The 23,565-nt window shown below is 38.2% G+C and overlaps 1 protein-coding gene across 4 annotated transcripts in view; it reads right to left on the bottom strand.

Annotated features, from left to right (window-relative positions):
* The window catches only part of ATP7 (copper-transporting ATPase 1), a 64,915-nt gene that overhangs the window by 39,861 nt on the left and 1,489 nt on the right, over nucleotides 1-23,565 (bottom strand). For 2 of the 4 annotated variants that reach the window (XM_065227882.1, XM_065227887.1), the window contains exon 1: nucleotides 11,462-11,827. The exons of the other annotated variants lie outside the window; for them this stretch is intronic. In XM_065227882.1, the coding sequence (XP_065083954.1) occupies nucleotides 11,462-11,592 (131 nt within the window). In that variant the 5' untranslated portion in view covers nucleotides 11,593-11,827. Of the gene's footprint in view, nucleotides 1-11,461; nucleotides 11,828-23,565 lie in introns of those variants that run through there. 4 annotated transcript variants of the gene reach the window in all.

Below are 23,565 nucleotides of genomic sequence, written 5' to 3'. Positions count from 1 at the left end.
TATAAAAAGTTACTGTCTTCGGCAAAGTTTTGCAGGAAGTCCAGATCTTTTCATTGGTGGAGTAGTTCAGAAAATTCTCACTACGTGGCGCTAGTATATACATGCAATTTTCGCATATACAATAGCTCGAGATCCTGAGCAGATAGAAGTTACTGTCTTCGGCAAACTTGTTCAGGGTGTCAATTAGTTTTGGCTGGTGGACAGTAGTTCAGAATTTTCTCACTACACGGTGCTAGTATAAACTTGAAATTCTCATATAAAATATCTCGAGATCCTGACCAGATAGAAAGTTACTGTCTTAGGCAAAGCTGTTCAGGAGATCATAGCTTTTTTGCTGATTAACAGTAGTTCAAAATCTTCTCACTAGGTAGTGCTCGTATACATGTTAACTTCTCGCATGTGATACATAACTAGATAACGAAATAAAGAATAAATGTCTTTGACAAAGTTTTTCAGGAAGTCAAGATCTTTTCGTTGGTGGACAGTTGTTCAGAATTTTCTCCCTACTCGGTGCTAGTATACACATGGAATTCTCGCATATACAATAGCTCGAAATCCTTAGCCGATAGAATGTTACTGTTTTCGGCAAACTTTTTCAGGGGGTCAAGAATTTTTGGCTGGTGGACAGTAGCCTAGAAATTTTGCACCACATGGCGCTAGTAAACGTGTACAATTATCGCGTATGCTAAGCTCGAGATTCTGAACAGGTAGAAAATTACTGTCTTCGAAAAAGTTGTTCATGAGGTCAATGCCTATTGCTTGGTGCACAATAGTTCAGAATTTTCACACTACGTGGCGCTAGTATACACGCGAAATTCTCGCATGTAAAATATCTCGAAATTTTGATCAGATAGATTTCTCTAGTGGACAGTAATTCAAAATTTTCTCACTACGTAGCGCTAGAACACACGTGAAATTCTCGCATGTGGTTTGTTTCGAGATCCTGACCAGATAGAAAGTTACTGTCTGCAACAAAGTTATTCAGGAGGTCAAAGTCTTTTGGCTGGTGAACAATAGTTTAGAATTTTCTAATAAACTCTAGGCTTTAAACTCCTGAACAACTTTGTTCAAGACAGTAACTTTCTATCTGGTCAAGAACGTTAGGTATTTTATATGCGAGAATTTCACATGTATAATAGCATCATGAAGTGAGAAAATTCTGAACTACTGTCCACCAGCCAAAAGATCTTGACCTCCTGAACAACTTCCTATCTGATCAGGATCTCGAGATATGCATATGCGAGAAGTGTACATGTATACTAACGCCACGTGGTGAGAAAATTATTAACTACTGTTTACCAGCCAAAAAGTCTTGATCCCCCAAACAACTATGCCGAAGACAGCAACTTTTTAGCTGATCAAGATCTCGAGCTATTGAATATGGGAGAAAGGCACGTATATACTAGCACCGCATAGTGAGAAAATTCTAAACTATTGGGTGACAAAAAGATCTTGACTTTCTGAAAAACTTTGCCCAATACATTTACTTTCTATCTGGTCAGGATCTAGAGACATTTTATATGCAAGAGTTTCACATCTATAGTAGCGCCGCAAAGTGAGAAAACTCTGAACTACTGTCCACCTGTGAAAAAGCCTTGACATCCTGAACAACTATGCCGAAGACAATACCTTTCTATCTGGTTGGGAACTTGAGATATTTTATATGAGAATTTCACGTGTATACAAGCGTCGCGTAGTGAGCAATTTCTGAACTATTGAGCACCAAGCAATAGGCTTTGACCTCCTGAAAAACTTTGTGAAAGACAGTAACTTTTTATCTGGTCAGGATCTCGAGATATATCACATGCGAGAATTTCACATGTACACTAACGCTACGTAGAGAGAAAATTCTGAACTACTGTCCACCAGCGACAAGGCTATGATCTCCTGAACAACTTTGTCAGAGACAGTAACTTTCTATCTTGCCAGAATCTTGATATATTCCATGTTGTAATCAATTAAGTCAAATCCCACGTAGTATGGTCACAGTTTTCGCGATTTCCATTTACATTTTCCCTATTATCCGCATTTTTTAGTTTAATCAAAGTTTAGCTTGTTTAGATTAAAACAAGTTTTTTGAGGAATACTCGCTGGTTTCAGATCGATTGGTAACTCAGCAACAAAATGGCAATGGAAAACTCATGTGTGTTGTACAAAGTACAACAGCGCGAGTAACGGAGGGTTAAAGGCCCTTCGGTACATATTTTTTTTACGGATCTTCAAAAATTTTGTTCGGTTGCCATTCCCCCCCCCCCTGAAACGTGACGTAATTAGTGAACGGACCATCATGAGATTCAGTTTTTGTATGTTGTTGTGGCACATGATATGTTTGATTCCTTTCAGGTCAAAGTTAATCCAAAACCCCTTAACGCCGGATTTTGTAACAAAGGCACACAAACACTTAAATATAGTCATTTCCCGATCTTGTCAGACTTAGTCGAACGATGTATGTTACTCGTCCTCGGATCGAAAGTCGGTTTTCCAAGCGGTTTATGAAAAATAATTTGCAAGATAGGTAAAAAAATATGACTCCGGATAATCGAGCCATTTTCTCCGGATAATCGAGCCCCGGATAATCGAGCCTCCGGTTAATCGAGCCTCCGGATAATCGAGTCCGGCCTGTATCATCAAAACTCCAAAGAACTGCTCATGTTAAAAAGGGTGGCTAAAAGATACAAATTACATAACTAAAAGCTTAGCTTTAAAAGAATAACGAATCCATCGGAAATATAAAATATCTGTTTTATACAATATACAATTTAACAATAAATCCCATATTTATAATGTCAAAAAACAGAATTGTGGAAAGCAAAAAAAGTCCATTTAGGAATCTAGTAGTGTTCAAAAATTTAAAATCTCTTTTCAAGTATTCGGCCAAACGACCCATTTAGCCAAATGGCCGGAATCACAACATAAGTTGGTGCCGAAGAAATGAACAACGTTTTAAATAGCATCAAGGTTACAAAGTCTTAGGAGTAGAAGTACTACGATTTTAACCAGAGGATATATTTGTCAACTTTAGAGGGCTTACAAATTAACGCGTGTAAACTCTATAGGACTTATGCTGCCCAACTTCAATAGTTTGATGGTTCTGAAAATTTCAGCCACCTTCCCTTTTCCTGATGCGGTATAAAACTCTTGTCCCGGAAGCTGCTTGAAATCCGCCTTCACATAAGTTTCGTCGTCCGTGACGAAACAGTCGAACTTTTTGAGCAGATTCGTATACATACAGCTTTCGGGATGGCTGCTTTGCCGACATGTTTTGTTTGTAATCTCGGTTCGCCATCTTCACCTTCTTAAACGTCGACAACCCGGCTCGTTTCTTGGCCCGCTGCACAGTAGTATGGGAGACATTGAGCTTGCCAGCGATGCCCCGGGTGGAGAGGTTAGGATTCCGCTTATATTTCACCGCCACCTTCTTCGTCGTCGCTGCCACGTCCAGATTACGGTTGCCGCCGCTTCTAGGCTTCCTGGCGGTCGACAGACGCTCCCCGAACACTTCTAAAACAGTTTTGTCACGGTCGATTTGGCCACATTCAGCAATTTTGCCAACTTGGCGTGTGAGAACGTCGGATTCTCTTGCTGCGCGAGCAAAATTTTAAGACGCTGCTCCTCTTGCTTGGACGTCATTTTGAAAATTGGAGAGCAAACAGTGAAAGATCATCATAGCAACCAGGGCTCTACATTTTCGAAGCTCTAAAATGAACTCCACTTTTGTTTCTCTTATACAAACGTGTTCAACGCTTCATTTCTTTAACGCCTAGCTAGACTATCAACAAGAAATGATAATGAAAAAAAAGCACGCTTAGAAGGAAACGCTGGCCGTGGATCTTCTCGTCGTTGCATTGCTCATCGCTTTCAATGTAAGTAATATCGATGTTATAGTTAAACGAAACCTCATTATGGCTTTCAATCCCCTTTCACGAACACTCTATCCCCGCTCTTTCAATCTGTTTAAAATGCGTTATGTCCAGTTTTCGTTAATTTTTTTTAGATAAATATGTGGATGGAAGATAAATTAAACATATTACGTGTAACCTTCAAGTGTTTCACGTGAGAAATGCTTTAAATGTGTTATTTCATTTTCCGTTCTATACGTCATGAAACCTCTGTTGATGTGTTTCATGAAAGAGAAAACTATCAAAGTCGAGCGCTCTTTCGCTCATCCGTTTTACCGAAGCTTGAAAGGAAGACCAATGGAGCGACGGGAGAAAGAGAGACAAGCGATTGAACATTTGTTTGTGCACGCCGACTGAGGTTCTAGAATGCTGCGAAGCTGTTCGACTTTAACAGAAAAAGAAAGCCAACAGTCTCTTCGTCACATCGATTTGGTCGATTGAAGCTGATATTGTGAAGCCCTGATTGGCAAATCAAAGTTGGCACTCGTGGAGAATAGATGAACTATGAAAGTGACGATGGTTTCAAAATTTTACACGGTGAGGTATACGAGTTCAATCTTAAAATGCCTTTATTTTGCAAATGGAGCATTTTATTTAAATCTGGTTAATGCTACGTTAGGAGAAAACTTAAGGACTACTCAATAGATATATAATATAGAAAAAATAATTTCTTTTCAGATTTTTAGGTGTATGCATAGATTTCAGCTTTTCTACAACTGTAGCAACAACCAGATTTAAATACAATGCTCCATTTTTAAAATAAAAGCATTTTAAGATTGCACTCATATAGCTCTCCGTGGAAAATTTTTAAAACCATCATCACTTTTATAGTTCGTCTATTCTCCACGAGTGCCAACTTTGATTTGCCAATAGCAAACATTGTTTAGACATCATACACTCAACTTCCAAATGCAGCATTTCAGGTTTTTTATGCATTTTTAACAGAAATACACCAATTTGAAGTTGACCAATTTTTGTGCGTTCCAGACATTAGTGACTTTAGTGACTAAAATAACGAAAATAGTGACCATATAGTGACTTTAAAGCAATAAAAAGTAACTAATAGGCTCTTTTCATGCACCATCAATGTAGAGTGCTCTAGCCGAATCTGAGTGTAAATGTCATCAAATCCATTTGTTTACATCATAATATTGCACAACTTGCAAATTTCCACCGGGAGTGGTATTATTTTTCGATTATCTACAGATCTGAACTGATTTACAGCTAAAATAACCACACATAAAAAATCCGGAAGATCATAACTGCTGGGAGAATTTTATAAACCTTAATTTTTCTCATCAAAAATATATGGAAGCACCAGCCGGATCACTGCAAATCCGATACAGGAAACAAAATATTCCACGTGGATGATGATTTCAAGCACCTATGGTGGATAAATTAAAAATTTCCACCCTCATCACTCTATTGAGGGTTCCCCTATTCACCGCCAGAGGCTGAAACAATCGCTTAGTTTCTATTGGATTCGCCTATAGGCCTTTTTAATAGAAACTAAACGATCGATTAAACCTCTGGTGGTGAATAGGAGAACGTCAAAAAGAGTGTTGTGAGCATAAATTTTCGCCTTGAGACATAGGAAACGGAACACTTTTTTACTTTTCCTGATAAATTGATTCATCTGAGATGCTGCAAAACTTAATCTACAGTTGAAAAATTTAATTCTGTAACGTTTTTGAAAAGATCCTGCTGGTGTTCAGGAATATTTTTGTTGAGAAAAATGGAAAATTAGAAAAGTGCCTTAGAGGTTATGATCTTCCGGATTTCTTGTGTGTGAATAGTTAAGGTGCAAATCAGTTCAGATTTGTGGAAAATCGTACAAATAGACAATTATAGAATGAAACATGCTGTTATTTGCGTTGGGGAAAATACTTATTCTGATGTAAACAAACGGTTTGGTTGACGTTTCTTCTCGAACTCGCGTAGCGCACTATACGTTGGTGGAGCATTAAAAAGGCGTATAGTGACATTTATTGATCGAAATAAATGGTTACAATATTTCGTTGACTGCGACCCACTTTGAGAACTTTTATAAACTCAATCACAACCCATCCTGAGCATTTTTCATGCTCCTTCAAAATAAAACAAATAATGGTTAACCGATCGCATAATTTGTCCCGAAAAATTAATATTTATTTATTTTACAGTGAACCAGGAATTCAGGAAAACCGGGAAAAGGGCGCGAATTCGAAATCGCCGGGAAAAAATCAACAAAAGCCCATGAATTTCGATGACAAACCGGGAAAAATAAGATTCTGGACCTTTAAACAATTGCAAGACCCCTGGACTGGAAAATATTTTCAGGATACAATCACTTTACAGAACTAAATATGAACTATTTAGGATGAATTCGGCAGATAACAATGTTTTTTTTTAGAAAAAAATACCAATAGATCTTTTTTAAGAACTCTAAGAGAGATTTCACTAGAACTCCCAGTCATTTGTGGAACTTCAGACGTTAAAAGTAGAATCTTTAAGTAGCTCTGTTGGTAAATTCATGACGATTGTGAAGCGGACACCAGGTTCATTTCAAATGAATATTCAAAATAAGTTCTTAGAAGAATTGTGATGACAATTCGAAGGAAATTCTTAGAAAATTTAAGATAATATCAAGTGAAGTCTACAGAGAGTTTCAATGATCTTACGATAAATACCAAGGGAATCGAATTTTGAGGGAAAAATTCCAAAGGAATTCTCAGATGAGTTTGATGAGAATTCCTAGTTTAATTTCAAAAGCATCTCGAGAAGAATTTCAAGGGAATTCTGAGGAGAATTCCAAGCGAATTTTCAGAAGAATTTAGTGGACAGCTCCAAGATAATTATTAGCAGAATTGTATGATAATTCTTACGAGAATTGCATGAAAATTATACGGAATATTCAGATTAATTCTAGAGGAGAATGTAAGGAAGTTTCAGTAAGTGTTTTTCGAAACGAATCTTAGGATGAATTCTTCGATCTAAAAACAACCGGGAAAATCACCAAAACCCCCGGAAATTACAAATTGGGATTTGCTGGTCACCATGATTATGGATAGTGAAAATTTGATTATTGTTTTATGGCAACAACAATTTGAAAATTTAGCACTTTTTAAAATCGTTTTCCACTCTACATTAAATGTGTTGCTTATACGTAAATTCCTTTCTTTTTTGTTATTTAATATTTGCCCCTCCTCGACCTATTTGAGTAATGTCGGACATAAATTGAATATATTATTTGCATCATCCTTTTGCCGTATGATTATCTAATAAAATCAAATAATAACAACAAGACAAATGTTGAAAAATTTTAGACAATCAATCGCTTCAAATTTTCATGGCTCCAGGACCTACAAAATTTTCCTAGATAGTGATCCAAGAATAAATCTCATTATTCTGGAACGAGGAAAATTTTCCAAGATGGAAAGATCGTGAATGCACTCGGCAAGTTAATCTAACTCATATTTGAGTCAAATTCACCTAAATTCGCAAAAACGTAAGTCACAAGTAGTCACAAGTCGGAGTAGTACTAATAGACTGAGTGAATCCAATCTTTACTTTTCTCAAATTCGGGAATTTTTCCCTGAAAATCCTGGAAAAACCTGGGAAAATATGAGGCAAATTTACTCATCGCTGAGTTCCTGCACTTTTGGCGATTATGAGTGAACTAAACTCAAATTTGGGTCGTTCTCATTCGCCGTGTATGAGTGATATTTGCTCATATTTGAGTAAAAATTGACTCAAATGCGACTTTTAGTGAACGGGAATGAGCCAGATTTATTTTCCGTGTAGAATATTTTCCATGCGTCTCGGACTTAACCTCTGGAAATCGAAAAAAAAATTAGGGATCCGGGATAAATTTTAGAGATTTTGGACCAATCGAAGATAACGGAGCTGAATGTCTCGACCACGAAGATGAAAAAAATAAAAATATTAGTGATTCCATCAGCATCAATTGAACACTTCTGGTCTGTCCTCAACTCTTCTTTGTCGAACTTTACACTCTGATTTTTAATTAATCGTTTTAACAAAAAGTTGTTACTAAATCAAGCTGTGATTTTGTGATGTGATTTTTTAAAGGCGTATTATTTACTCTTGACATTATTAGTCGTAAAAAAGTGACTTTAGTGACTAAATTTTAAGAAATAGTGACTTTAGTGACTGTTAGGTGAAGAAAAGTGACCTGCTACCAGCCCTGAAATTGGTGTGCTATTTTTGTTAGAAAATATCTTCAATAGTAAAACTACAGGAACAATTTGTTAAAGCTGAATGCATTATTCAACTATATGGCTCGCTTGATATATTCAAAAATAAACCATTGAACTTTATGATGTTTTAATCCATTATATACGATCACAGTCATCCCAAAATTATCGGTAATTTATCAATTATTATGAATCTGTTAGTCCAGTGTGTTAGTCAATTGGAAGTGATTCTCAGATGTGGAGTGATTGTATAAGATATAGAAAAAGTAAATGATATTATCGCATCACGTTTATAAGCTTGAGGCCTTTTATTTTTGAAGATTGGATTATGAAACTAGAATTAGAAATACAATGAAAACTGCTGTTTTGAAACCATATATTTTCAAGAAAGATTTTGTTTTTATGCTGTTAAGATACTTTATAACCTCGTTTTTGTACTGTAAATTTCTCAAATATCATTATTTTTAAAGTTGTAAGCCAAGAATTTCGATGTGATTTTGTGGTAATTCTTAAAACTGACCCCAAAAAAATCATTGTATTTGAAATTTGATTTTATTTTTCCGGAAGGCTTTGACATTTGGAAGTAGAATTAGACTACATTTCGAGATTTGCATTGTATATCCGGCATAAAGAAAATAAAACTACAAGGGACAGCCCTATGGGGTTGTACGCAATGGTGACTTAGGACTACGTGGTCCTATATAATAAATCTTATTTGTGACCTGCAGCAGGAGCTTGTATTTTGTGTAGGAATAGGAATTTGAGCGGGGTTCTCTCTGTCTGATCCTAATACTCTTTAGTATGACGCGCTTGACATAGATGGCCCACAGCGACCCACGAAGAGCTATAATTATCGGGTAGAGGAAGTCTGACCCTACCTGATGGTGATGTTGATTTGCGTGGGCGAGCCTTGACTTTCAAAACATCATCGAAAGAAGTCATTGTTTACAAAAGCTGTTACGCTCTAATTCCAGCTCTATCCGATTGATGACCTTGACAAATGTCCAAACAAAACTCTTTTACAAATTTATGGTGGTCCTGAAAAGAACCGTTTTGTCGTGATGCTTGAGTAATGCTGAGCTATTAGGGTGTTAAACACAGATGAGGCTGGTGAGCTGTATGTTGTTTGGAATGAGGGAGACGCGCTTGGCATAGATGGCCCACAGTGACTCACGAAGAGCTACTGATTCCGATCAATAGCGGTGCGGCTTCTTCCTCCTTCTATGTATGCTCATGTGGGTTGCAGCTCGCTGCTTACAGGCAGCCTTTCGTTATGTACTGGAGAACAATGTTCAACGCCACGCGCCGAAAGCACTGCTGCTGCTGATGCCGATGACCGGACATTGGAACTAAATCCGATCAGCCTTGATAGCTAGCTGCTTGCGGGGAGCCTTTCGTTGTGTACTGGAGAACACCACCACTCACCACGCGGTGATTGAATAAACACCGTTTTGTGAGACCGGATGGAATTCAACTTTGAAATCTGTGTTAGGGAAATCGCTTTTCGCAGGCAATCGGTGATAATTTTAATTATCATAGCAAACAGTTGCACATTCGTACAATTTTCAAAAGTGACATTTTTAAAAATCATAAAGTCTTAAATTAAGCAGATGCGTAGAAATATTGCTCATCGATTGTTGATAAAAATATTGAAATTGGTTCAGGGGCAGGTGAGTTATTAACGATCAAAATCGTTCATAATTTTGTTACATGTTCCATTTTCGGTTTTCACAAAGTGCACCCCCATATAGAAATCACAGACGTAGTCCTACGTCAAAAAAATGATTTTTATTAAGAAATTGAGAAACATACTTGAAATGTTGAATTATGGAAAATTTACAAGATTAAAAACATATATTTTAGGCCTGACAAAATTTCAAAGCTCAAAGTTTTACACCTATGAAATTTTTAGGAGAATAATTCAAAAGGAATTAAAACGTTTATTCAAAAGAAAAGCGGAAAATATTTACTGCAAAATTCTGGTAAACATTCCAAGGGAGTTCTCTGGCCAGATAGTTCTAAGATAGTTCTGACATAATGGCCTGAGGAATCGTGAGATGAATTCCAATTAATTTCTGGGGAGAAGAATTGAATTTCTCGGAAATTCTTAGAATAATTCCATGAAAGTTTTGAAAAGAACATGAAAGATAATTCTGGTGATTCTGAGGAAAATTTTATGGGATCGTTAGGAGGATAGCAAGCAGGGTTACTTCCACTCACTTGCTATACAAAAATGTTTTTAGGAATTATAAAATCATGAAATAGTATAATCATAGAGGTAACTCTAAGACCAGAAGGTCCCGAAGAAACATGCTCAACTTTTTGGCTCAGCTCTGGTACTATAGGAAAATCTACGAACCCCTCATTTTATCTGCCAAACTAACAGTTTTTTTTTGGATTGTACCGACCCCCCTGGATACACAATTGCTCATACACAATTTAAAAATTTGTATGGACCGTTGATAATTGCCAACCCCCCACCACCAATCATTGTGCTTGCCACACAATACTCGAATGCAAACACTAGTACAAGCTTAGAAAGTTCTAAATTACTTGAGTGTAGGCGTAAAGTTCCAGTTGGAACGTAATAGCCATAGAAAAACAAGGAGATAAACTGTTGAAAAAGAACATAAATCAATTGACATCAATTGAAAAGCGTAACATGTTTAGACACAAACGCCTTTTTAATTCTTCGAAACCCAGCCGAATCAACGATTCAAGGGTATTTAAAATTCTATCCGGTATGTATCATCTGTTCCTTCTGATCGGTCGAATCCATTAACCTTAATTTGGGAAAGAGTTGTGATCCACAAGACTGCCCAGTCGTTCGACGTATCTTGTTGTCTTCCAGACCAGCAATAATAATAAACTGATACATCTGGTCTGATAACAGTATGATTCGTATCCACTAAAACGGCAGACAGCTACCTACCGTCACGTTCTTTGCTGATAAATTCACATAAGCGTAACCCGATTATAACGCTCGGTACCGATCTTATGTGAGCAGAATTCTACACGGCGAGTCAAAAATGCGTGCCTAAGAAATTAAACCTGCCGAGCCAAGGTGAACCGGTTGGATATATCACTCCAACAACAACACGGTGTGGAAATGTCATCGACTCGATACTCAACCAACCACTAAGACCACCATTAGCCGTGTCTTAATTTTTGTTTAGATCGATCCGGTAGACACAGACGTAACTAACCATTAGAAAGGCTAGAGGTTACGTAAAACAGCGAACTTGACCAAACCTAACATCCAGCAACATTTTTGCACTCTTTGAGAAGTCTGTTCGGTTGTTACTAAGCAGGATATTCATCAGACAGATCGGTTAGTAGTTTCAAGAGTGGGCATTCTTGGGGTACCTGTTATCACTGTCCACGAGAAGTGCATACTGGTAGCCGTGGTTGTTGTCATTGCTGATAGTGCTGGTGAAGCCTCTCCCTCCGCCCGATGATCCATTCTGGTTACCGACTTTGCCGCGAAAGAAATTCATCTTGTTTCCAGCTTCCCCACTTGCTTCTTTTGATCACCAGCAGATTGATCCGCTACACTTTCATTTCTCACTTGAACGGCCGCTTCACAGTAAATATCACTTAAACCTTGTCTCGACTGGATGAAGGCTTTTCTTTTGGTCGAAATGTATACGATCGATTATAAAATCACTTGCGCCATGTCGAGCGACCGACGGACGCGTTTATAGACCACGAGCCATGCGTCGCACGACAACGAGCTTATTCCACGACGATCAACCGAGTACTGAACAGCGTTGACTGTGGTGACTCGGGGAGCAACAATAACAGCCCCAACCCAATCTCTCCCCAGCTCTAATCAGGGATTCCCGTGCTCTCTCGCGCGTGCAGTTCGACGGCACAAGCCACACAACCTAACTATAATTGATATGAGAATGAGAGTAACAAACTCGCTCAGCTGATGGGGCTCGTTGACGCAGTCGGGCCTTAAGGTTGTCACTACAGCGCAACAGGTTCCTGTTAAGGGTGTAAGCTATTGTAACCACCTATAAATAATTCTCTTTGGAAGTGCACTATCGGAAGACAAATAATTTCAAGAGTGGACACTTTCTCGGACAGATGGAAACACAAAGCCGACGGGGCTTGCCTCTAGTAGTTAATGGAGTGTATACGTAAAAATTCGGTCAGCAGGAGGAGTTTTTGATTTCTCCACGGGAACATCTCAATCAATTCTAAATCAAGTCCGGATCATCAACATAGCCATGCTTGGCATGCACAGTTGTACACACCAACTGCTCGTTTGTTAATAACTTTTCAAACAGTTGTTGAAATTTGTTTTCCTTTAAAGTAATTGATGGATTAGAATCATAGCTTACTATACATATGCAAAGAATAGGTAAATCTTAACATTTGAATCAACTCTAATGAATTTTTACGCTTAAATTCTGAGATGTGCAGCGAGCATTTCTCACTTCATTTGTACAACACAAAAACAAATACAGTTTATTATTAGAACTAAAATCTTCTTTTTTCTACGTATCTATAGCAAGCTTAAATTTTATGTTATTAGCAAATGAGCAGTTCGTGACCAAAACTGTGTATGCCAAGTACAAGCCCTACCTAGGAAGCGATCCAGGAATACCACGCAACAGCCTCGGAAAGCCTCTTGTATTGACCCTCGGGTTATCTTGAAGAAATCAGGAAATAGGGGTAATGTTCCGAATGCCCTTCTACCGGGCTCCAACTCGTTTGATTTTGATAGGGACTTTCCGGCGACTTTCAGGTTCTTGCGAGGCTCCAGATGTACCAACTTGACGCAGCCAGGACAAAATGAAGCCATGCCTACGTTTTGTGGTATTGTGGATAACATTCTTGAACTATTGAATGTATTCACAATCGCAAACTTCTTGAAATTATCAAGATGTTTTGAAAAATATTTCATTTTACAAAATGGCATAGTTATTTAGCCTGACAGATCTGATTATATTAATGATGCATGTGATACATTTAGTATGGGGATACCCTCATGATGTGTTTTGTGAGGTATATCGATGATCAAAATTGATTGTAAAACATATTCACCATAAAGCCACAGACAAACAGACGTAACGCTTTCAAAGTGTTTTTTTATGTTACTTCATACGCGAAGTTAACGATTTTCAGAGTTGGTTGGAAATGCTAACATGAAGCTTTAGTGTGATGATTTATTAGCTAGAGAATGATCTTTAGAAGAGGGTAGGTGGATAGTTCCGTTAGAGTACGGCAGTATGAAAATTGAATAGAAGTTGAAAATGAGCGAAGGGCCATTAAAGCGACAGTTTTTCAAGATAGACGCACATTTTTGCCTAACCCGTACGATGTACGCGGGGACTTGAAGTATGTCTCCAAGTCCACAGGCAAAAATGTGCGTCCCTCTTGTTGCTCATAAACTGACTGCGGCTGTGGAATAGTTCTAGCGACGTTTTCATCACTACCTAAAGCCCCACGTTGCGAGAGCATTTCCAGTCGATGGTGTGTTATAATGCAGTTCTTCTTTACCCAACTATTGTGTTGCTCCTCTCGTCATGACCAACGTGATCATCTCAGAGAGAAAGCAGTAGGGTGAATTTTCATACTGCCGTACTCTAACGGAACTATCCACCTACCCTCTTCTAAAGATCATTCTCTAGCTAATAAATCATCACACTAAAGCTTCATGTTAGCATTTCCAACCAACTCTGAGACGTAACGCTTTTTCTTAAATCGTCGAACACATATTTAACGTTCAGTTTAAACAGATGAAACCTGGTGGAAGATTGAGGAGCGTAGAGAAGCAAAAGCCGCGATAGAGCGGGCGTGAACCAGAGGAGCCAAGAACGAAGCCCGTCAACGGTACTCGGCTCTAGAGAAGGAAGTCAAGCGCTCTTGCAGACGGGACAAGCGAGCGTGGGTGAACTCCCTGGCCGACGAAGGGGAGAAAGCCGCAAACACTGGCGATATACGCCTCCTCTACGATATCTCACGACGCCTGAGTGGAGCAAGGATGAACCCGAGGATGCCAGTGAAGGACACGACTGGACAATTGCTTACCGACCCCACTGACCAGCTGGTTTGAGCACTCCGAACAACTTCTTCAAGTTTCGACGGCCAACCAGCCATCAACATCTCGGCATGATCCGCCTAGGGTGCGGCGCATCACTCGCGTCAATTCCGAGGCCCCATCAGGAGATTAAACAGCTATCCGAAGCATGAAATCCAACAAGGCTCCAGGGGTCGATCGCATATCAGCAGAGATGCTCAAAGCTGACCCCATGCTATCCGCACAAATGTTGCATAAACTATTCTGTAATATCTGGGACACCGCGACTTTTCCGGCCGACTGGATGCAGGGCATCTTAGTGAAGGTCCCAAAGAAGGGGGATCTGACTGTGTGCGACAATTGGCGAGGCATCATGTTACTGTGTATTGTTCTCAAAGTTCTGTGCAAAGTTATCCTGAATCGGATACAGAAGAAGATCGACGCGACTCTCCGATGGCAGCAGGCAGGATTCCGTGCCGGAAGATCTTGTGTGGACCATATTGTCACGCTCCGCATCATCCTGGAGCAGGTCAATGAATTCCAAGAGTACCTTTATTTGGTATTCATTGACTATGAAAAAGCTTTCGACCGTCTCAATCACGAGAATCCCGGATAAAATCGTCAACCTCATCGAAGCGCAGTATGAGGCTTTCACGTGCAGAGTTCTGCATAACGGAGCCTTGTCCGACCCTATCCGGGTAGTCGCTGGTGTGAGACAAGGATGTATACTATCACCGCTACTGTTTCTCATCGTAATCGACGAGATCATGGTAGGTGCAATTGACCGTGTACCGAACCTTGGGATGCTTTGGCAACCTATCACCATGGAGCATCTCAACGAGTTCGATTTGGCTGATGATGTTGCTCTACTAGCACAACGGCGATCTGATATGCAGAGTAAGCTCAATGACCTAGCCGAACGCTCGTCTGCGGCGGGTCTCACCATCAACGTCACAAGACCAAATCGTTGGATATAAACACGGCCAACCCTTCCAACTTTACGGTAGCGGGGCAAGCAGTGGAGAAGGTCGAAAGTTTCCAATATCTTGGCAGCCAAATAGCGTCGGACGGCGGGACCAAGAGCGACATAGGTGCATGAATCAAGAAGGCTAGGGCTGCCTTTGCGAGTTTACGAAACGTATGGAGATCCAACCAGATAAGTCAACGCACCAAAATCCGAATTTTCAACTCTGAACGTGAAATCTGTGTTGTTATACGCCAGCGAGACGTGGTGTGTATCAGCGGAGAACACTCAAAAGCTGCAGGTCTTCATCAACCGATGCCTGCGGAATATAATTCGTGCCTGGTGGCCTCACAACTGGATCTCGAATGCCGAGCTCCATCGTCGATGTCATCAGAAGCCGATAGCAACAGAAATTCGAGAGCGAAAGTGGAGGTTGGTCGGCCACACACTTCGACGGGGCGGAAACGAAATCTCCAAGCAAGCGCTGGATTGGAATCCAGCAGGACATCGCAGCAGAGGCAGACCCAGGAGCTCATAGCGGCGGAGCCTCAATAAGGAAATTAAGCAAGTCGATAGAAATCTGACCTGGGCCCAGGTCAAGGCAAAAGCGAGCAGCCGCCCAGGATGGAAGTCTTTCACGTTGGCCCTTTGCACCGCTGGTGGTGCACAGGACCCTTAAGTAAGTAACGTGGGTAGATCACCTTTTCGTGGTACGTTACGGGATGTAAGATTTACCACCGATTCCTAGTCCTGACTACTTCAAACTAGGGGAACAGGATTTTTAAGTAATACAAGGAACACATCTTAGTCCCTGTTACTTTTTATGCCTTGTTGATAGTGACAAGACTCGGCGAGGATGATCTTGAAACAAGGAAAACAAAATGAGTTAGTTGTCTTCATCTATGTGATTCCTTATCTTCTATTCGTTGTTCCCTAGTCTGAAGTGGTTAAGACTAGGGTTCTGATGCATGGTCATTATCGGTGTCATACCTTAATTTTGTTGCTAAGGAATCCAATTTTGACTGACAAAGGGGCGCGCCTTTGGAGAGTGTTTCAACACTCCGAAGGGTATAAATAGCGGGACCTTTCAATTAGAATCGATTCCTTGCGATAAATGCAAGAGTGGCAACTGTAAAAAAATCGAATACTTCATCATTTCTCAATAGTGCTGGAGTAATACGACATGCACTAAACTAAGGACACGGGATATACTACAATAGATCAAATTACTGGTCGCAGTGGTGTTATGTCCCGAACAGAGGAAAAAAAAAAGTAAGTAAGTTAAACATTATTACAGAGTGTCGACGACCTGGAAGAAACCTGTAATATCAGGAAATATCAGGGAAATCCTTTTTGGACCTGGCAAATCAGTGATTGTCAGGGAATTTCAGGGAAATATTTCTTTATAACAGAAACATATTAATAAGTATGGCTGACTTCGCTAGTTTCAAACAACTTAATTACTCGTTGAAGTTTGAGGATGGCTTTCAATTGAAAATTTTAAATAGAGTTGCGAAGTTATGGTTGTTCAATGCTTGATGTTGCATTTTTGCAAGTGGAGCAAAAGCTTCTCAAATAAAAGGGTATTTCGATGATTTTGAGCCTATTATAAATGCAGCTTCCACTGGGTGTTGTCACATTCCTTAGTTGAACCGAGATAAAAAATCAGTTCCGTACAGACGCTAGACGTTGTTAGTTGTTGCAAAATTTAGCTGCTTATGGGAATGTGCGTCTCTTAATAGATGTTATACCTAATTGCGTCTGAGAAAATTTAACCTTCAAGTAGATTCTGCGTCTGCTCAATCCAGTGTCCAACAAAAATCAATCCCTTGAGCGCATTGGAGCGCTTTTGAGTAAATGCAAGAATGATTAAGAGTTAAGTTGGGCTTAGATATGGTAAGTCATTGATCAACTCAGTTGAATTCAATTGGCTTGAAAAGTTGAGCCTGGTTCAATTTTAGTTCAAGTCAGTTAAGGTGATTCCTTGTAGAGTTCACAAATGGCTGCCACGTAGGCTATAAATGCACTTCCACCTCAAATTTTCAATTACACAAATCTCGGAAATTAGAGTTCACTTGAAATTGCTACTGCATGTATGCTGCAGCGCAGCGAGTAACGTTTCATTGTAGTACTTGTCGTGGAAGCTTATATTTGTGCACTTAAAGTTTCGAAGTGGTAGCGAGAATAAGGATCTCACAGCGAACCACCTTAAATGGCAAGTCAGTTGAATTCAACTGAGTTGAGCTTTAAGAGAAGGTAATGATTTTTTCTGAATACTTCTAGTTTTTGTTTTTTATTGTGTTCTTAACAACTTGATTAGCTCAGAGAACTAACTAATTGAGAATTTAGGATAATTGTTTTGCTTGGGAGGTTTTTTTTTTTGATTGCTTGGAGTACCACTTTTATGATTGAATAATGATTCAAAGATACGTAGACAAGCATTGCTTTGACAGCATAGAATGGCAGTATTAATTATTCTGGGTCTTCATTGTAAACCTGGTTAGCTCGTAAAATTAGCTTCACAGTAAAGTTTTAGTATGGTAATGTTACTGTTATTACAATTAAGATGGAATTAACATACAGAATTTTGGAGATTTAAGAGTTATTTTTACTATTTCCCACCGGAGAAATCTGCCCGCGAATGTGCAGACATGCGTGTTTTCGGCACCACTGACGCACTCACCTGAGGTAGAATATGACAACATAGCTGAGCCCGAGGATCATGGCATCTCACATAACTTGAGGGATTTCGGACAGGATGCAGCCACTTCACCCCCTGACCAGCACGACGTAAGTGACCATGTCGCTAGTTTATCAAGTAGCTCTTTTTTAAGTGAAACTACAGTCTATTGCCAAAATTTTAACCGTATGCGTAGTGCGTATAAAATAAATGAAATTCAAAATAAAATAAGCGGATGCACATATGATATAATAATTGGAACAGAAACTAGTTGGTCTGATAGCATTAATAGCGAAGAGGTCTTTGGTAGTAAATATTGTGTTTTTCGATGTGACCGCGATTTATCATTATCAGGTAAAAAATCAGGTGGTGGTGTACTTATTGCTGTGAATGCTACATTTCAAGCTGAACAAATTGTTAGTGAAAGCCAAAAAGAATTTGAAGATGTGTGGGTTAAAATTTTAATAAACGGCGAAGAACATCTTTTCGCTTCTGTCTACTTTCCTCCACACTTTTCCAAAAAACCAGCTTACGAAAAGTTTTTCACTGCTGCAGAACTGAAAATTCAAAGAGAAGATCCAAGAACCAAAATTCATATTTATGGAGATTTTAACCAGAATACTGTTAATTTTATACAGGATAGTGATAATGATTCTCTGTTGTTACCAATTGTAGGAGAAAACGATACTTTGCAATTCATCTTTGATAAAAGCAGCCACTTGGGACTTCATCAAATTAACCATGTTCGTAACCAGCTCAATTCCTATTTGGATCTTATGTTTACTAATTGTACAGAAGATTTTTGTATTGTAGAAGCAGCAGTTCCATTATGGAAGAATGAAAAATTTCATACGGCTATTGAATACTCAGTGTTCACAGACTCGCATCGGTCACGCCCAAGCGTTGTTGATTTTGAATTAGTTTATGATTTTAAAAATGCAAATGTTCCTGAATTTAACAACAGACTGAATAACATAAGTTGGCAAAACCTTTTAAAAGATGAAAACAACATGGACAAGGCTGTTGACATATTTTATACTAACTTATACAATATTATTGAAGAATTCGTTCCTAAAAGACAAAAGAGAATAGTGAACAGCACCAAATATCCTGTGTGGTATACACAAGAAATCAGAAATATTAAAAACAGGAAGCAAAAAGCACACAAGGCGTATAAAAAGTTTAAAACGTCACAAAATTTAGAAAAATACGTTGAAATTTGCGGAGCACTTGAGGCAGAAATATCGTCAGCATATGAGAATTACAATTCAAGAGTAGAGAACAATATAAAATCTGATCCCAAAACGTTCTTTAACTTCGCGAACGAAAAAATGAAGTCATGTACATTCCCATCACGCATGCAGTTTGAAGAGTGTGATAGCACTGATAGTGAGGATATTTGTAACCTATTTGCTCGTTTTTTCCAAAACACATATAAGAAATCCAGTAATGCTCTCGATTTGAACTATTTTTCTTACCTACATGAAGGGGAAAATGACGTATCAGTTAAAAATATCACTGTTAAAGACATTTTCATGACTTTTGAAAGTCTCGATGCTGGCAAAGGACCTGGTCCTGATGAAATACCTCCATTTTTATTGAAAAAAATAGCAACAAGTTTTGTTAAACCATTGTTTTGGCTTTACAATTTATCTCTCAAAACAGGTGATTTTCCAAAAAATTGGAAGAAATCATTTTTAGTTCCAATATTTAAATCTGGCAAACGGTCAGATATTAAAAACTATAGAGGTATTGCAATTATGTCATGCATTCCTAAAATGTTTGAAGCAATTGTTAACCAGAAAATATTTAACCAGGTTAAGCATCGCATTTCAAATAATCAACATGGTTTTTTTAAAGGTCGGTCAACGTCTACTAATCTGTTGGAATTTGTAAACTTTTCTATTGAAGCAATGGATAGAGGTAATACCGTTGAAACCTTATACACTGACTTTAGTAAGGCCTTTGACAGAGTAGACATTCCCTTACTTCTTTTTAAATTAAAACGTTTAGGTATGACAAGTACACTTTTAAAATGGATTGGATCATACTTGACAGAAAGAACACAGATGGTCCGCTTTAAAGGAAAAATATCTTCGCCAGTTAATGTTACCTCGGGAGTTCCACAGGGATCTCATCTAGGTCCTTTATTATTTATTTTATTTGTGGATGACGTGAAGTTTGTGTTAAATCGTTTAAATGTGCTCATATATGCTGACGATATGAAACTGTACATGGAAATCTTTGACAATTCTGATTTGCTACATTTTAAAAATGAAATTGATGTTTTCTACAACTGGTGCGTTAAAAGTCTGCTGGATATTAATGTTAAAAAATGCAATATTATATCATATTCCAGAAAAAACACTACTCTAGATGTTACATGTACTCTAGGAAACCAGCTGGTTGTAAGGTGCGATAAAATTAGGGACTTAGGAGTAATTCTTGACTCGAAGTTGACATTTGTAGATCATGTGAATACCACAATTCACAAAGCAAATAATATGTTGGGATTCATAAAAAGATTTAGTTATCATTTTAAAGACCCATATACCATCAAAACACTTTATATAGCTTACGTGAGATCAATTCTCGAATACTGCAGTGTGGTTTGGGCTCCATACCATGAAACTTATATAAATCGTATGGAATCAGTTCAAAAACAGTTTTTGTTATTTGCTCTTAGGAAACTAGGCTGGACCTCTTTTCCCCTTCCTTCTTATGAGTCCCGTTGCATGTTGATAAACATTGAAACACTTAAGAAACGAAGAGAAATTTCCATGATTTCCTTTGTCAATGATATTATCTCACAACGCGTAAATTCAGAAAAAATATTAGCAAGATTAAATTTTTACGTACCATCACGCATGTTAAGAACTCGAAATGTATTTCAACTGTCACCTCACAGAACGAATTATGGTAAAAATGGACCAATTAATAGAATGATGAGAGTGTATAATAATTATTGTGAGCATATAGATCTAACGATGTCTAAAGATACAGTAAGGAGAACACTAACTGCTAGGATTTCATCTCGTTAAGTTTAAAACAATTTTTATTTTTTAGATATTTGTATATGCAGTCTACATTTGCTGACAATTTCAAATAAAACGTATGTTTTAAAATAGCATGTAAGGCAACAGCACTATTGTAAAACGGTCTACACTGATTGACGACAAATAAATAAATAAATAAATAAATAAATAAATAAATAAATTAGCTTTTGGTTAAGCATATTATCCGGAATAATGTTAGTACGGAGCTGGGTCTCAAAATGTGCTCAAGGCAAAAAAATATAATGGGATTAAAAACAAATGTTTCATATGTGAAATGCAGCGTGACCAGTGAACCGGAAAAACCGGAAAAAGCTGAAATATGAAGTCACCGGGAAAATCCCATGAATTTAGTTGACAAATCTGGAAAATATACCTCGTCCTCTCTTGGAAACAATAAGATTTCAAGACCCTTGGACTGGTCTAGATTTTCAGGATAGCTACAGTCACTTTGAAGAACTATTAAGAGAATTTTAGAATTTTTTTCCAAAGCAAATTTGAGCAGATTTTAGAATGAATTCTAGAGCTAACACCAAGGTATTCCAGGGAAACCTTAGGTTTAGCAAAACCTCTAGGAGAGTTTTTACTAGATCTCCCAGGAGTGAAGAGGATTTCAGGATTTTTGAAAAATACCAAGGCACGTAAATTTTTAGGGTACAATTCCAAAATAATTATGCGAAAATCTATAGGGATAGTCCAATTATAATTCCAAGCGCATTTCGAAAGAATTGCATGCAATTTTCAGAAGAATTTAGAGGAGAACTCCAAGATAATTTTGAGCAAAATTTGAAAACAATTCCCGGCGGGAGAATTTTCCCTGCCAGTTGGTGTTGGCATGGAAGGGGTATTACACTTTTTGGTCACAAAAGCTAATAGACCCTTTTCAATTGTTGGTCTGACGTGAATTCTACGGAGAATGTCATGCTAATTAAAAAAATGAAGCTCCAGTAAATTCTTAGAAAGAGTTTAAAATTCTAAGAGAGGATGAATTTTAAGATTTTTTGGAGTGTTCTACAGAGAATTTCTGTACTATTATAAAAACAATTTCAAGGGATTTCCAGAGAGAATTTCAAATTTATATTAGAAGAATTCTGGAGAGATCTCTGTGAAATGAAATGAATCTAAAGAAAAGGCTTGAGAGCAATCAAATAAAAGCCTGTAAAGAAGGGGGCGAAATTTTCATACACAAATTGTGAAGAGTTCGAACCTGTCGCAAATCCAAATTCAAGATCTAACAAAGGTGCTGCTGTATTAGAAATTACCCATTTAACCTTTGGCTTCATCGGTTTCAGTTTTGTGCTTAATTAAAATACCTAAACTGCGATAATTTCCACAATTCCGGGAGAAAAACGTGAAAATTGCTATTCGAGATTTGCTGGTCACCATGAAAATGACTTGGAGATTTGGATGAATGTATGCCCCTAGGGTAGAATGCGGACCCTTCCCGTTTTTGGCAACACGACATTTCTGTCTTGTTTGCATTCTATAAAATGAATGGAACGCTTTATTTTAAATGAAATTGTACTGGGTTAGAGCTCCGGGTGGAATTTCATGAAAAAATGTCCATAAAGCAATAATATATTCTGAGGAAAGTTATAGCTGATGGGGTTATGTTGCCAAAACCGAGTAGGCACTGCAACTGGATTTTTTTGAAAATTACTGGAAAATCAGGGAATATCAGGGAATTTTGTTTTCTTCCTTGAGTCGACACCCTGTATTAGCCACAGCATCGGCCGCTGTTATCGAATCACTTTGACGATTATATCATCTTCTTCTTCTTCCTCGCTTTTCAAGCTTACTGCATATTAGCTTGTTACGTGCTCTCAACTTAGTGTTCTAGATGTACTTCCACAGTTATTCATTGAGAGCTTTTGATGCCTGTACCATTTTTGCATTAGTATAATTGTGTGGCAAGTACAATCGTACACATTATCTTCCTCCGAAGTTCCCGACTGCGATCTAGCGTTGGTGCTGGGGAAATACAGTAAAGTGAAGCGTGTCATCTAGGAGGAATTCCCTGTGGAGTTGGGCCTCAACGTCTACACAGGTGTGCGACGTGTATGTACGTGTATTCTTGGGCTCACATCAGTGACGCAGTGATGGGTGTGCAAGTATAGAGTTCAACCCCCCCCCCCCCCTCCCTCTCCCCAGAGCCTTGAGAAAATATAAAATTGTGTATTTGCACTAAGTGTGTGCCGACTTTTAAACTTTTTTCATACGTACAGAATGTAGCGCCTTTTGCTATGAACCTATTAAGCTATGAAAAGAGATACAGATTTAAGTCATTCACAAAAGTTGTAATCAAAACCTACAAAAGCTTTACATATCATTTTACGAAATTCTGCTGATGAAAAAAGTTAGAGGCAAATTAATGTAAATGATTTGCCATGCCTGTTTCAGACCGACTCAGATATCCCATCATAGTTTAATAGAAAATAATCATACTCAAACTATACAAAGTCTATTTTTTACTGTTCTATTAGGACCGCTTGATTTGTAGCTGTGGATTTACCGACTGAGCTAAGGGAGTGATGGACTTAAATTTGACACTTTAGAAATAAATTAAAATGAATGAAAATCTATTTGTTGTTGATCGGTTGATTTTCGAGAAGGTGTTTGACAAAATTGATTCCTTGGCTGTCCGAAAAGTCTTGTGGAGTAGCCCTTATTTGAACAATATTTAAATGTTAAATTTAAGTGAAAATTAACCATTTGGAACACAGCCTAAATAACTCTAAGATC

Source organism: Ochlerotatus camptorhynchus, unplaced genomic scaffold (assembly GCF_037179485.1).
Source record: "Ochlerotatus camptorhynchus isolate MF236.1 unplaced genomic scaffold, CSIRO-AGI_Acam_v1.1 ptg000277l, whole genome shotgun sequence".
NCBI lineage: Eukaryota > Metazoa > Arthropoda > Insecta > Diptera > Culicidae > Ochlerotatus > Ochlerotatus camptorhynchus.
The sequence above is the reverse complement of the archived record's forward strand: the minus strand, read 5'-3'. Positions and strand labels throughout refer to the sequence as shown.